General features: G+C 35.1%; 1 protein-coding gene across 3 annotated transcripts in view; it reads right to left on the bottom strand.

Annotated features, from left to right (window-relative positions):
• The window catches only part of Erbb4 (erb-b2 receptor tyrosine kinase 4), a 1,095,063-nt gene that overhangs the window by 249,184 nt on the left and 831,349 nt on the right, over positions 1-14,530 (bottom strand). For 2 of the 3 annotated variants that reach the window (XM_055616307.1, XM_055616305.1), the window contains exon 16: positions 8,302-8,376. In XM_055616307.1, coding sequence (XP_055472282.1) covers positions 8,302-8,376 — 75 coding nt within the window. Of the gene's footprint in view, positions 1-8,301; positions 8,377-8,497; positions 8,543-14,530 lie in introns of all 3 variants that reach the window. The other variant, XM_055616306.1, reaches the window with a different exon arrangement.

Below are 14,530 nucleotides of genomic sequence, written 5' to 3'. Positions count from 1 at the left end.
GGGACAATGCAGGTCACTGGCAATCATAAGGAAGACCCACCCATCTGCCAAATTAATGCAAAGATTAGAAACTTATGACCAGAGCTCTTTGGCCACAATTTCAGATACTGGTCATTGAAGGACTGTTCAGCAACTTCATCCTGGATGGAGCTTTTCACCTAACCTACAGAGTCTTCAAGGGACAGAAGCAGCCTCAGTTCTAGGAATTATCACAAGATGGCTCAAGGAAATAAAGTTTGATTCGTGATTGTAGATACAGGACACAGACAGAAGTAGAAGATGATGTCCAGAACTGCAGACTCTGGCACAATATATACCTTCTGCCACTTGGGCAACCAAATACTAACACACGTGTTGATGTGAAAGGAACTTATTTGGAAAGTACTGATGAAATATCACTACTTTCACATTCCTCCAGGTAGGAAGACAATAAAACTAAGATAAGGGTGTATGATTTGGAATTCTACACAACAAAGCTGAGCACAGTCTTTACTGTTTTGGATAGTTAGCTTTCACTCTGGCTATGAGTATATTTGTAAAACTGAAACGGTCCTGTCCCATAATAATTAATTTGTAGTTGGAGGAACACATCTCAGAAATAGCTTAGTCATTTTATCTCCAAGAAAATAGGCTATGAGTCACAAAACTTCAAAGAACTCAGGTCTAAAAGAACCTAAGTGGGTTTGGAAGGCGACTGTAAGTTCCAGCTGAGAACATAGGTTTCAGCTTGGTGACCCCTTAAGGATTGGAAACATCCAGGACATGCCTGCTGGCCCCTTTGCGTTCAGAATTGTACAGTAAGCTTCCGAGCTGGTGAGAATGTGCCCAGGAGCAGAAGTCTTACAGTTAATTAAGTACTCCTTTAGTCTACCTAATTACAAAGTCCTACTTGTCTAACCATTGCTATTTTCGTCATCAAATACATAATCCTGTTCTGTGGTATTTCAAATTTAAAAACAGCCCTAGAAAACACATTATGACAGTAAACAGGCTAATTCACCAATGTCATAACACTAGAAAAAGTTACTTTATTATATTTGCTGTTACACAATTATTTTGCTTATTTTCTCTAGAGATTTGAAATAATTCTACATACATAATAAACCTGCATGAAAGAAGTGAAGACTAGAATAGGGTACAAAAATCAAAGATATGCTTTAAAGATATGGCTTATAATCATTTTAGATAAATACTAATTTAACTCCAATTAATTTTACCTGGACAATGATAAGAAAGACTTGCCTCAGTAGTCACTAGTTTATTAGTAACTGTTGTGTGACCCTTGACTTTGGGCCAGGTTTGTTTGATGGAGAACTTTACATATACTCTTTTATACATAGTAATGCTCACTTGTCACATAGATAAGCTTAGTCTTCTAAAAAGGTAAAGTTTCTTTATTAAGAATCATCTTCATTATTTTGTCATATATATTATTTTCTACTTCTGTTACATGCTATCAAAGCATTGCCATATAGCAGATTGTTTGTTGTTGTTGTTTACTTGGTGAAACTTTACATTGAGTAACTTGGAATAGTAATTGTTATAAATTAAAAGTTAGAGAAAATACTGAAGGTGTTAACAAACTGATTATTCTCAAGCGTAATTCATGAGAAGTCCTGAATAGCATGATAGTTCTATTGAAATGAGCGTGGTTGCCTTTTAGAGTCAGGACTTAAGGAAGATTTTCCACTCCTTTGCCTTTGCTCTCTGTAATTGAGAGCAGATCATCAGTAACAGCTGAAGCTTAAGATATTTGAATCCCCCCCCCCCAGACTTTTTGTTTCTGATGCTCTCCTTGTGGATCTCCTGTCCCCTCCAGGTCTTTCTATCTCCCCCTTCTTTCATGAGATTCCCTACACTCTGAAAAATGGTTGGCTATGAATCTCAACATATGTTTTGATACCCTGCTGGGTAGAGTCTTTCAGAGGCCCTCTGTGATAGGTTCCTGTCCTGTTCCCTGTTTTCTCCCTCTTCTGATGTCCACCTTGTTTGCCTTTCTGAATGAAGATTAAGCACCTTACCAGGGTCCTCCTTCTTGAACAGCAAAAAATCTGGGCACAGGGGTCTTTTCTGAGACTGATACCCCGAACAAGGCCTATGCATGGAGATAACTTAGAACCCCTACACAGAAGTAGCCCATGGCAGCTCAGTGTCCAAGAGGGTTCCCCTATAATAGGAACAGGTACCATTTCTGACATGAACTCATGGGCTGGCTCTTTGATCACTTCCACCTGAGAGGGGAACAGCCTTACCAGTCCACAGAAGAAGACAAGGAAGCCAGTCCTGATGAGACCTGATAGACTAAGATCAGATGGAAGGAAAGGAGGACCTCCTCTATCATTGGACTGGGGGAGGGGCATAGGACAAGAAGAGGGAGGGAGGGTGCAATTGGGAGGGAATATGAAAGGGAGCTACTGGGATACAAAGTGAATAAACTGTAATTAATAAAAATGAAAAATAAAAAAAGATATTTGAATACTACGAAACAGTTCTTTCTGAGTCAGAAATAAATGTGTATAAAATATGACCATTTATCTATGATAGAAAAATACTCTAGGCTGAGTGAAAGTTGAATATTTTGAATGCTTCCCTCTACTCATTTCATTTTTGATCCTTACTATCATACTAAACATGTTATCAAATTAATAATATCTTTTGACTTTCTACCTTAATCCCGAAGCCAATGGCCTAGAGAGCTGTTGTTGACTTGCAGTCATGAATATGGAATAGTTTGGTCAGATTTTTATGCTTGCTAATCTGAATGCAGCAATGTTTCTAGTTTATGGATTGTTTTGGTTCTGTGCTACGAACATTTTAATATTGATGTGAAAACCACTCTAGCATTTTAAATTATTTCGTTTAAAGTAGCCTCTTCAGCTACCTGAGCGATGGTTCACAAGGGAGCAGAGAGACTTGGGGAATCCTTGCAAATTCTCAGATCATTTTGACATTTCACAGGTTTTGGGAAGTGTGGCATGAATCACCTGCTAAGCAAGTGTTCCAATGCCTCTCTTGCACTTATTTCTTTCAAAAGAAAAACGTAATCTACATAATGCAATGGGATGAGGATGGACTTGAAATAAAAAGGCTATACACTTTTATTTATTGGACTTGGGGATCATAATATACCTGCCACTCATCTAAGGTGATCTCTTATGGGTGATTTGGATCATGTGATCTGGACATAAATTCTGAACTCACTTCCTTGGGGGAAAAAAACGAAGAGATGCAGTGTGCCATTTGCGAGTGGTGTCCTGGCCATCTCTTTCATTTATCACACATAGCTCAGTCTGACAAAGGATAAACTGTTGTGTGACCTCTTGGGCAAAACCCACTGTACCATAAAGTAAAAGCTTGACTATGGCCATGAAAATAGGAAATGTCTCAAATAGCTGTCCATTACAGTCTTAGAGAAACTGTTCGATTGCTGTGCTATATATTATGAAGTATATAAGGTAAATGAATAAGAACAAAAAGCCAAAATCCAGATAAGATTGCAGAGATTGATGATCTAGTATGATTTTTACATCTATGTTTAATGTTTTCTATTAACAAAGTAAAATGAATTTTTAGTTAGTTTACATTTTCCTTTGCTAAAGAACTTGCAGAAATGCTCCATGGATACAGTTAATTCTAATTGTGATTAACAAATTCATGCACTTGAGGAATATGAGAGAAGAATTTTTAAGATCTTCATATATTTGACAAAGAATCCAAAGTAGACTAAAATCCAACATTTTTGTATCAGGAAGGAATCTATTCAAAAGTAGCCAGTGTGCTATAGGAGACAAATTTCACACACACAAAATAAAAATAAAAAAAAATCTTGACAAACATAATTGTCCATGGTGGCCTTGGTCGGAAATCAAAATTATAAAAATGGGGGATTTTCAAATAATGTTAGTCAAATTAACTGTAGTCTTAAATTATTAGTTGGGTTAGAAAATGAGAGGAGAGAGAGAATAAAAGATTGCTGATTTTATTTTCTTTATAATTAGGACATTCTATGATAAAAAGACAGTCTTAAATTCTTTCCATCCTATCCCACCAATCTTCTTGGAAGAAGATTCCAGGAATGGCCTGTAATGTAAGTGGAGTGTGGAAAACCAATTCACAAATTGCAGGTTTGGGAAGAAAAAAACATAATGCTGCTTAGAAAATGAAAGTCGATCAAGATTGGAAACATTTCACCTGAGTTCACTTGGATCTTCAATTCCCATTTCCTGCTGGTTTAGGGAACAGAACAGAGCATAATGGGACCATGGGGAGTGCTTACTCTATATATTTTGAAGCAGTCACATTGACATGTTCAATGTAATTTTCTGTGACTAAAAGAAAGTTAAGCATTTGAATAACCTCCCAGTTAAAAGGTGGATTATGAAGCTTAAAACATTCCCTTCCCATTGTCCTATTTCTGGTTTTCCCATTAGGAAATATTTGCTTTATTCAGCCAAGACAGATATTTATAAAACTATCACAGAATTTTAAGATGAAAAAGTCCTCAGATCTTAATGATAGCTATCTATTTTCCAAATGCACATTCATCGCAGTATGGATATGTGGGACCTGAGGAGACTATTTTTTTTTTTTATCATTTATTACAATTTATTCAATTTGAATACTGGCTGTGTCCCCTTCCCTCATCTCCCCCAATCATCTCCTCACAATCCTATCCTTCCTCTTTCTTCTCCCCCACGTCCCTCCTCTCGTCCACTGATAGGTGAGGTCTTCCTCCCTTTCTATTTGACCCTAGCCTCATCAGGACTGGTTGCATTGTCTTCCTCTGAGGACCTAAGACCGGGGCTCAGATGTAGCCCATAGACTCAGTCTCCACGTGGGTTCCCTAATAAGGGGACATGAACTCAGTGACACGCTCTTTGATCACCTCCCTATAGGGGTGCAGCTGAGGGGACTCTTGATTACCTTAGGTTTTCATCGAATTTAAATCAAAATACTCAAAAGAATCAAATATAACATTTTAAGAACATTCCAATGTATTGCACTAGTAATCCCCTGAGTGGTCAGTTAATTCTCACAGGTCATGTAATTGAAAAATATAGTTGCATTGTTTTAAATTTAAGAAGAAAACAGTAAAGGCATCTAGAGTTTTATATGAGAAATAATCAGCTACCGGTTACCAACCACTTACTGAAATCAAGGCCCTAAGTAGTTCTTTCAACCTGAGAAATTTCAATTTGTTGATTCTGTAGTCACAAACTTATAAAATGTCCTGTTTATATATAAAATACAAATAGGGTACCATATACTATATTTTTTTTTCCAAGAGGATGTCAATATTTCAGTCACAGCTACATCTGCAGGAGGTGACTGTCCACTCCAAGATGCATCTATGTGTTGTGCTGTCTCATTTAATCCTCAAACTAATTTCACCTTATCATCCAATTTCATGGAGAACAAATTTATGATAGAACCCACATTTGAAACCACACTTTCACATTCAAGAGGCTCTGCTCTTCGCCTGGGGAGTAAGCAGCAGGTGCCTTGTCTTAGGAGCAAGGAGCCACACTTACTATCCATTTCTAGCCTTGGATGTTTACTGATGACACTGATAATTATTTGTATTAGTCTGAAATTATGGGCTATCTCCTGGGAATCCAGGCACTGTACAAGAATGAAATTTTAACTGTTTCTCTTTAAACTTGTAAAATGTTGAATCTATAGTTAGAAACATTATGATTTTGAGTTGTATGACATGAGTTAATAGCTTCTACAACTACAAGTGATCTGTCACTCTACATATTAGCCCCATGTCCAAATGCCATCTGTGTCATCATCTCAAGAGAAAAATGATAGAAATGACCCCCTGCTTTCTAGAATGCCACCAGGAAGGCAGCAGCATCCATCGATACTCTCTGGGTGACTTTGAGAGACTTCTCTCCTTACCCTGAGAAGCACAACTTCACGTTCCTGAGGTTGGAGAATCCTTGCTATATTAAATAAAAATAATGATAATTAAGGCAATACTCAATACCCAGAACTGTTTAGGAATACGTAAATGATGTCCTTTTGCACATGAAAGAGTGAGACTTGGATAGTTTAAGGACCATAAAGTCACACATCTAAAAATGGTTAGAGCTTGATTTTTAAACCTGAAAATCTGATTTTAAAGAGAGCATGGCTGTCTCTGATAGAAGCTCAGTGGCTGGTTCTTTGATCACTGACCCCTGGTGGGGGAGAGGGGTGTGTAGCCTTGCCAGGCCACAGGGAAAGATGATGCAGGCAGAGTTGATGAGGCCTGATAAGCTAGGGCCAGATCAAAGGGGAGGACCTCCCCTATCAATGGACTAGGGGAAAGTCATAGGGAGAGAAGAGGGAGGAAGGGTGAGGTTGAGGGGAAACAGGGAAATGCAGAGGGGATACAAAGTGAATAAATTATAATATGTTAATTAATTAATTAAAGAGAACATTCTTTAACCACAATGTGAAATTCTAATGTTAGAATAATAAATATAATCATCGAAATAAATGCAAAATCATTCTTCAAAATGATAGTTCAGTGACCCACTCAATGTCTGAAAGAAGAAAGACTATGTTGTGAGCAAGGCAAGAATCCAAGATGGATCTTGGAAGACAAAGCAGGACTTCGGATTTCTGTCTTATCCCCACTTGCTTTTTCGCATTCAATTCTCTTAGTTTCTTTATTTTTCTCATAGTTTTAAGTTAGCTTTAGACAACTATATCAGCTAGTTTGTTCAAGCCCAAGTTTCAATGTGCCACTGCTGTGTAAGTCAAAACACTCTAAATAAATAATTTACTTGAGAACTTGTCATCAGTATTTACTTATTCACAAACAGTTTATGAAGATGACAAATCACTTATCTGATCATTTTAAAATTTAAAAGCATTTAAAGGCATATGAATGGAGAATCTATGAATGGATTTGGTCCCATAGATGAATCTCATACATAAAATATTTAGTGAAAGTAGCCAGATGCATAGAAGAATATAAATTAAGACTGAATAAAATAAGATGGAAACACAAGACAAACTGTCTTAGGTGTTAGAATTCAGGATAGTGACTACCTCTGATAATGGCAGCTGCTGGAATCTATAGCTATTGTGTTGTTTTAAATCTGATGATTGTGCTTTATAGATGCTTCATTGTCATGTGACAACATAAAAATTATATTAGAAGAAATGTTTCATCTGAAATTTTCATTTGCCTTTTACTCTAACATAATTCCCTTTTTTGCAAAAAATCCAATTAATTTGTTTCATAGAGCTAATGATATTTCTATATAAAGTTTCAAATTTACTACTTTCCTAGTTAAAATGTTTCATAAAATGTTTTAAAGTTATATTTCTTTATATATAAATGACAAAACACAAAATTTATATACCTTACAAAAATATATAGCTTATGGTTTGTATTAATCATTTTTAATTGTACAAAAAAATACCACAATCAAGGTAGAGATAATTCCACTATCTGTCCAATTCCTTCTTACCATACCATAGTAAACTTTACCCCTGGAACGATAGCTTTGGATGACATTGGCTGATTTTCTGTCCCTGTATTTCATATTTTCCAGAGTTTGATATAAAAAAGAAAATCAAAGAGTATGTCCTTTTAACAGTCTGGCTTCTTTCATTCAGCATAATGAATTCAGGATCCACCTATGGGTGTGTAGCATCAATTTCTTCCTTTTTATTACTCAGGCATATTGGACCACAAAGGTATACCAAAATTCGATAGCCTAAGTTGCTTCTGATTTTTGTTGATTATGATTAAAAGCTACTGTAAATATTTTTGTTCTGAATTTTGCATAAGCATGAAACATATGTTATAGTCTTGTAATTCCAATATATGCTTTAACCTGTACGAAACATTTTTTTAATTGCATTTATTCTGGGATAAATTTTCTATCTAAAAATATACCAATCAGTTCAAAATAACACAAAATCAGAACTTAAATTCAAATTATATAATAAATATTATATTGTATAAGCATTAATCAACATTTTTAAAGTTTTCATTTAACAATTTTGATTTTTGAAATCATGTATAACTTAATATTATAACATAATGTTTTGTTATGTGCTAGGATATTTCTGATTTTTTTAATTTACAAAATTTAAAGTCAATGGTATTACTAATGAGCACTTTGAAATCATAATGAATGAAGGCAAGATTAAGAAATGAATTAGAAAGCAAAGTGTTTTCAATTCTGCTGTAACTCTCATTTAATGTATTAAAACTTCAGTCCAACTGGTTAGTACTTTTTTCTGGGGTCACTGAGAAGAGTTTGAGTGATAAAACGGAAACATGATTGATGTTACCTAGCATGTTGTGGTAAAGTGGAATGGCCCGTCCATGGGTAGTAAATGCAGTCATGACTAGTGGGACCGTTACACCTGCAAGCAATTGCAGAACAGAAAACATCATTCTCCATCCACAGCGGCATGCACACACATGCACCAGCGCTCACGCATGGAGCCTTGGAGGAAGAACATGGGAAGCAAGCACACCCAGTACCTATCCATCAGGCCGATGCAGTCTTCAATACTTGAGCCTATGCACCTGCAGATTTGCAAATTTAAAAGAAATACAAGGAAAGAGAAATCAGTCATTAAAAAAAAAAAAAAAAAAAAAGAACCGTTGAGATAGTGAGATAAATACTGAATGTGCCCACTTTTTTTCTTACTATTATTAGGTAGACAGTTTCTGGAACAACATAATTTTAAAAATTGAGAGAAAATTATTTCTTGGTGGAAACACAGAACTGAATGGACATTACCACTCAAGTACAGTGCCAGAAAACATGGAGACAGCAAAGGAAATTTTACCTGCTCCTGTGGATAACTTCTATACACATCAGTCATTTCTGAAACCTTCAACTCATGAACATATTTCATCATTCTATACAGCTATATTAATTGCTTGCTAGTTTAATGACTATGGCTGTTTTCAAGTACATTTTAAAAAACACTGTTAAGTTTAAGTAAAATAAAAAATAAATAAAAAGGCAATGAACAATTGAATGTAATATAACAGCCTTATGCTTGATGCTCATTAAAGATGGATGTTGGCAGAAAATAAGTTAATATATTTTAATGCAATTCCCATGGATATTTTACATAATCAGATTATTTCAATCTTTGGTTAAGAATATTTTAAAATCATTTTCACCATTAAACATGAAGTTATTTGCAAATCAAATTAGCTGATTTGGCCTTACTTCAGTATATCTTGATGACTACTTTTAAATAGCAAAATCATGACCTGTAAAAAGAAACTTTTAAAAATGTCATAATATTGAACTCAAACAAAAGCAAATAAATACTCAGTAACAAGTCAATAAACTCATACAGAGGTAGCCCAGGAATCTACCAGGATGAACATTTGATGGATTTACTTACATACAGAAAATTCTAACAAACGGCCTTTGGAACTTCATTTTGAAGCCATTATAAAAATATATCTTCTATTATCCAGTGTGTTTAAGTTGAATTTATTTCCTTTCTTCCTTCTTTCAAAGATAAATAACCTCTGGTTGTAAGATCTCTGGAGCTCTCTAATTTGAGTGTTAATCAAGGGATACATGTTTCTCTAAACTCTCAAGTTTCAAAAGTGAAAAAGAAGTTTTAGGTATCCACAGAAGCAGCTTCTGTAGCTGATTCCACATATTAGTGAGTTACTAGGTCTCATTGGGTCACAAGCCACTATCTCTTTGCTTCATCATCTATGCTTTAACATATATTCTACATATATTAATATCTACTGGGTAGGATATTAATTTGTTGTGTTTTCCTTTTGTGGATCAGCTTTGAGAGGCAAAAGTAAATTTTAACCTGCAAAAAATGACAAAGGTCCATAAAATTAAATATATATATATATATGTATATGCATGCTAGTGCACACATCAGTGACTTGGTGCCATACATTAGATTTAAGCAAAACAATTTTAATTAGAAGATAAACTACTAAAAAATCCTAGCATTGTTGCATATCATTTTATTTTACTCTGTTCTAAAGAACTGTTTTTATGTGTTCCAGTGATATCCCTTTCAAAATGCTGTTTTTATGACAGTACTGCCATTTTGTAAAATTAACAGTCTACTTCTTACGTCCAAGAGAGAGTCTGAAAAGCTGTAGTTTGTGTGTAATCTTTATAATGACCCTTGAAAGATAAAAACATTCAATAGTGAAATTCTGTTTGAGGAGAGAGTGTGAATAATGAAATATCTTCATTCATTCAGTATGCCTGTGTGATAAGCCTTCTAAAGTGCTTGTACCATTCAAGGAGCTGCCAGAAGAAATGAGATGAATTACATGCCATTTTCCTTATTTTCATTGTGCTCATGGTTTAAAGGTGACAGATACATGAACACACACGTATGGTATAGTTTTGTAAATATACCATGGAGGAGGGACACCAGAAAGTCATGCTTCAGAAGGTCATGGTCACCATTTTGAGAATCTGTAGTTTGAGATATTGACAGTTACGGATGGCATAACACTGACTGTTAGAGAGTACAAAGTAGGAGAAGCAAAAGCCCAGCTGAAGAGCTATACAGACTCCGAAAAATTCTGAAGAGATGGGAGCGTGAGGGCTGACACAGGGAGAGGAAAGAGAGGATGGGAGACTTGTAGGATTTTATGTACTAGACAAGGGAAGGCCATTGTGTAGTTTGAAAAAAAGCTATGTCTGTCTGTAGGTTTTCTCTTCATAGGGATGAATGGAAAAATGTGGTAAATATACGTGATATTTTTTTTTAATCATAGGAAACAACGTTATATAATTTGCAGGAAAATCTGTCCATCTGGAGATCAGCTTATGAAACTATTTAAGCCAACCTCAGAAAAACTAATACTGTAATTGTCTCTCATTTGTGGCTCCTAAAGCTTATAAAGCAATATAAACACACACACACACACACACACACACACACACACACACATATGTGAGACAAAAGAAGTGTAACTATCTAGGGCAGCAAAGTGGATCCACAGGATGAGGAGGAGTGAGAAAAAAAGAGGGCCAAAGAACAAGGAAGGACAGATTTTCTCAATGGACAATATGTATGCTTATGAAAACATAAAAGCATTAAATTTTAAAAGGCTACTTTGAAGAACTGAGAAAGTACTATAGCAAAAGGCAAACGTTATATTTGTATCTGAAATCTTTTGTCACATGGAGACTAATTAAATGGAAACAGTTAGGCTATTTTGGCATGGAGAACAGTTAGTCCATGTCCGAAAAGCAAAACAAACTAATTGAATGGCTACTAGCTGACAGGCGAAAGCAGAGTCTCAATAAATGCCACTAATGCAATGGGGGTGGAAATAGAGGAGTTGACAGACGGTATAATAATTCTAAGTGACAATCAAATGATTTAAGTATGTGCTGTAATTTATATTTGAAAAGAATTGCACTAGCAATATATATATATATATATATATATATATATATATATATATATATATATGTATATCAAAAGGAGGAACATGTTTCCTCATGTGCACTTTAGGAGGAGGACTGTTGGTTTAAATTTTTCCTTTAGATCTAGAATTTGCTGTGTTTATTTCATGGGAAGACAGAAATGTTCCCAAAAAGTGGGAAAAATATTTTGAACGAGGGTCATAGGGAGAAACTCCTTCGAAAAGGATCACTGGGGAGAGTTGAGATGGAGGAAGTAGAAAGGTGGCTGAAAAATACACAACAGGAGAAAATCAAATGCCAAAATGGAAACCCAAGACCTTTAAAGCATATGTCATAAGACAAACTTTTGCATCTATAGCACAGGAAAGTACAGCAGAATATAATTGGGCTGGAGAGATTTGTCAACAGATATGAGCACAAGTGTCACTTTTTTTTTTTTTTTTTTTTTTTACAAAAATCTGTTTCATGCATGTATACTCCAAAACCATCTCTGGAATTCTGGATAGTGAAGCAGGCTTAGTATTTGTTAGTTCATACTGATACATAAGGACCTTGATATACCTATATGACAAGCATAATTCAGACATTCTGGGAACATTTCCAATTTTTGATGTGAAAATGAAGGTAATTTTTAGTTTTGTCAGTATAAAGGCTATAAACTTAGTTCCACAAGTAGTTTTTCTTTTTATCTTTCTATCTATCAATGTGCAATATTCATTATATAAACTTAAAAATTATAGAAAAAATGAATTGATAAAAGAGACTAAGTAATTACCAAACAATAATAGTAAAACAAACAAACAAACAAAAACAACTTCTAATGAGATGTTGCAAAGAATGTTCGATGTAATGAAATGTAATGTAATATAATGGAAGTCTGGATTAAAATAAAAAGGGAATGAAGTAAATGTTTATTATCATGGAATCAAGTAATGTTACTGTAGAAAACAATATTTGTACTCATTGTGCATTATGTAATTTAGTTAATATGTTCTCTTTAAAAGACACATGTTGCCAATTATAAATATAAACATTATTCTTATGTTTCAAGTTTATTCTTTTTTTTTTTCCTTCAGTTTGTTGCTCTGTTTTGTTTTTGAGAAAGGATCTTGTGGTAGATCCCTGGCTTGTATAGTTACTCACCACATAGACGAGACTGGCCTCCGACTGACAGAAATTTACCTGTTTCTTCCTCTGGAGCACTGGGATTAAAAGTGTGTGCTGATTTAAGCAAACTTCATTTTTAATCTCTTTTATAGTTTTTTTTTTAATTCTTAATCATTTCAGCACACCATAGAAAAAGTTCTTGCTTGGTACATAAATTGAATATGATAAATGTGAGTCCACATAGGTCAATATTCTGAATATGTCTCTCTCTTGGTATAGAGTAGGTCTCCTACTTAACTTTAATTGTCAGCTTTACACAGACTGGAAACATCTGAGAGCAAAGTCTTGATGAAGGGATTGCCTACATAACATTGACCTATCAAAGGGGGATTGTCTTGATTATTAATTGATGCAACTCATCTTATTATGGTTGGTACCAACCCTAGGAAGTTGGTCCTGGGCCGTCTAAAGAAAGCTAATTAAGAAATGACCAGCCTCCAAACGATGGTCTTCCTTGCTTCTGTTTCAAATTTCAGACTGAATTTTTGTTCCTACTCACTTAATAACAGACTGTGACCTGAACGTGTAAGCTGTAATAAACTTTTTCCTACTGCTAGTTGCTTTTGGTGATGGTATTTGTGACAGTAACTGAAAGAAAACAACTTGATTAGCATGTATCCCACAGAAGAAAGCTTGAGAATGAAAGAAATAAAAACAATTGCTAAAATGTGCTCTCTATTCAGAGGAGACAGTGTTTTTCTCTTTCATTCTTCCCTCCTTCCTTCATTTCTCTCTCTCTTTCTCTCTTTCTTTCTTTCTTTCTTTCTTTCTTTTTCTTTTTCTGTCTTCTAAGGACACTAGTGGAAGCTTTCTAATTGGGACTGAATGGTTCATCTTTTTGAAAAGTACTTGAACTTTTAGAGCTAATTTATTTAATGTACTTTTGGAGTACTAAAAATATATTTAAGGTATTAGATAGATAATTTTATTTTCAGGAAAATCATTAAGCTGTATCCAAAGTAAGAACTTTATTTCTTTAAAGTTCTAATTGGAAAGTCTATTTCCATTAACTTTGTTATTAAATGACCCAATAAACATGGGTATATAAAAGGAAATCCTTTTGTTCAGAGCTAGAACTGACCTGGTGAGCTCACATTTATTGATATGGTCAGGTAATAGAAGACTGAGGAATAAAACAAGTCAATCATCCCATCATTCCATCTGTTTTGTGATCTCTCACTTGATCACAGTTCTGTATGCTCAGACTCAGTTTGTAAAGAAGGGATGAACTGCCAAGCCCACCTCATTGTCTCAGTACAAGATGACAAAGCACAGTGGATATTCTGCAATCTAGTTCATACTAAGTAGGAATTCCTGAATTCTCTACTTGAGCTAGAATCACGACACTTCTATGAAGTCACTGGATGTGAATATGGAACTTATGATGAAGGGGAAGTTCAATGAAATCAAGGATAAGACCTCAGGACAAAACCATCTGTTTGAGACACGTTACCCTGGAAAATGCCATTAATAGAGCATCCTAGTTCTGTCTCACCATATTTTGCAGCCAGGAGCTGTTGAGGGTATCTTTCTATTTATTTGGAGTTCCCAAGTGAGCGGGTGAAATTTGTTCCCCACCGAACCTCAGCCTCCCTTCTATATGAGATCCCAGTTATGTTGCTACCATATTTGAGCCCTTTCCATTGTCCCCAACATCTCCCTCCCTCTACTCTATATACCTTCCTTTATTATATAACCATGATTTAAAAGACTGACGAAGAAGACACACGACAAGCCACACATCCAGACTAGGATCTGTGTTCTCACTTTCATTTCCCTAATGGCTTCATTGTAATTAGATTTGCAAAAACAGCAAAAGGTCTCATTTTGAATGGCAACAGCTGTTGACATCGACATTATATTGAATAATTTACTGGTTTAATTTTAGTTGCAAAACAATAAAACCCTCTTGTGGATGATTTTCACAGGCAGAGTTTTCTCTTTCTCTTGCTGACTCT

The sequence above is a fragment of the Psammomys obesus genome, unplaced genomic scaffold (assembly GCF_907164565.1).
Source record: "Psammomys obesus unplaced genomic scaffold, mPsaObe1.curated_primary_1811, whole genome shotgun sequence".
Taxonomy (NCBI): Eukaryota; Metazoa; Chordata; class Mammalia; order Rodentia; family Muridae; genus Psammomys; species Psammomys obesus.
Note: the sequence above shows the minus strand (reverse complement) of the source record. Positions and strands in the feature narration are given on the sequence as shown.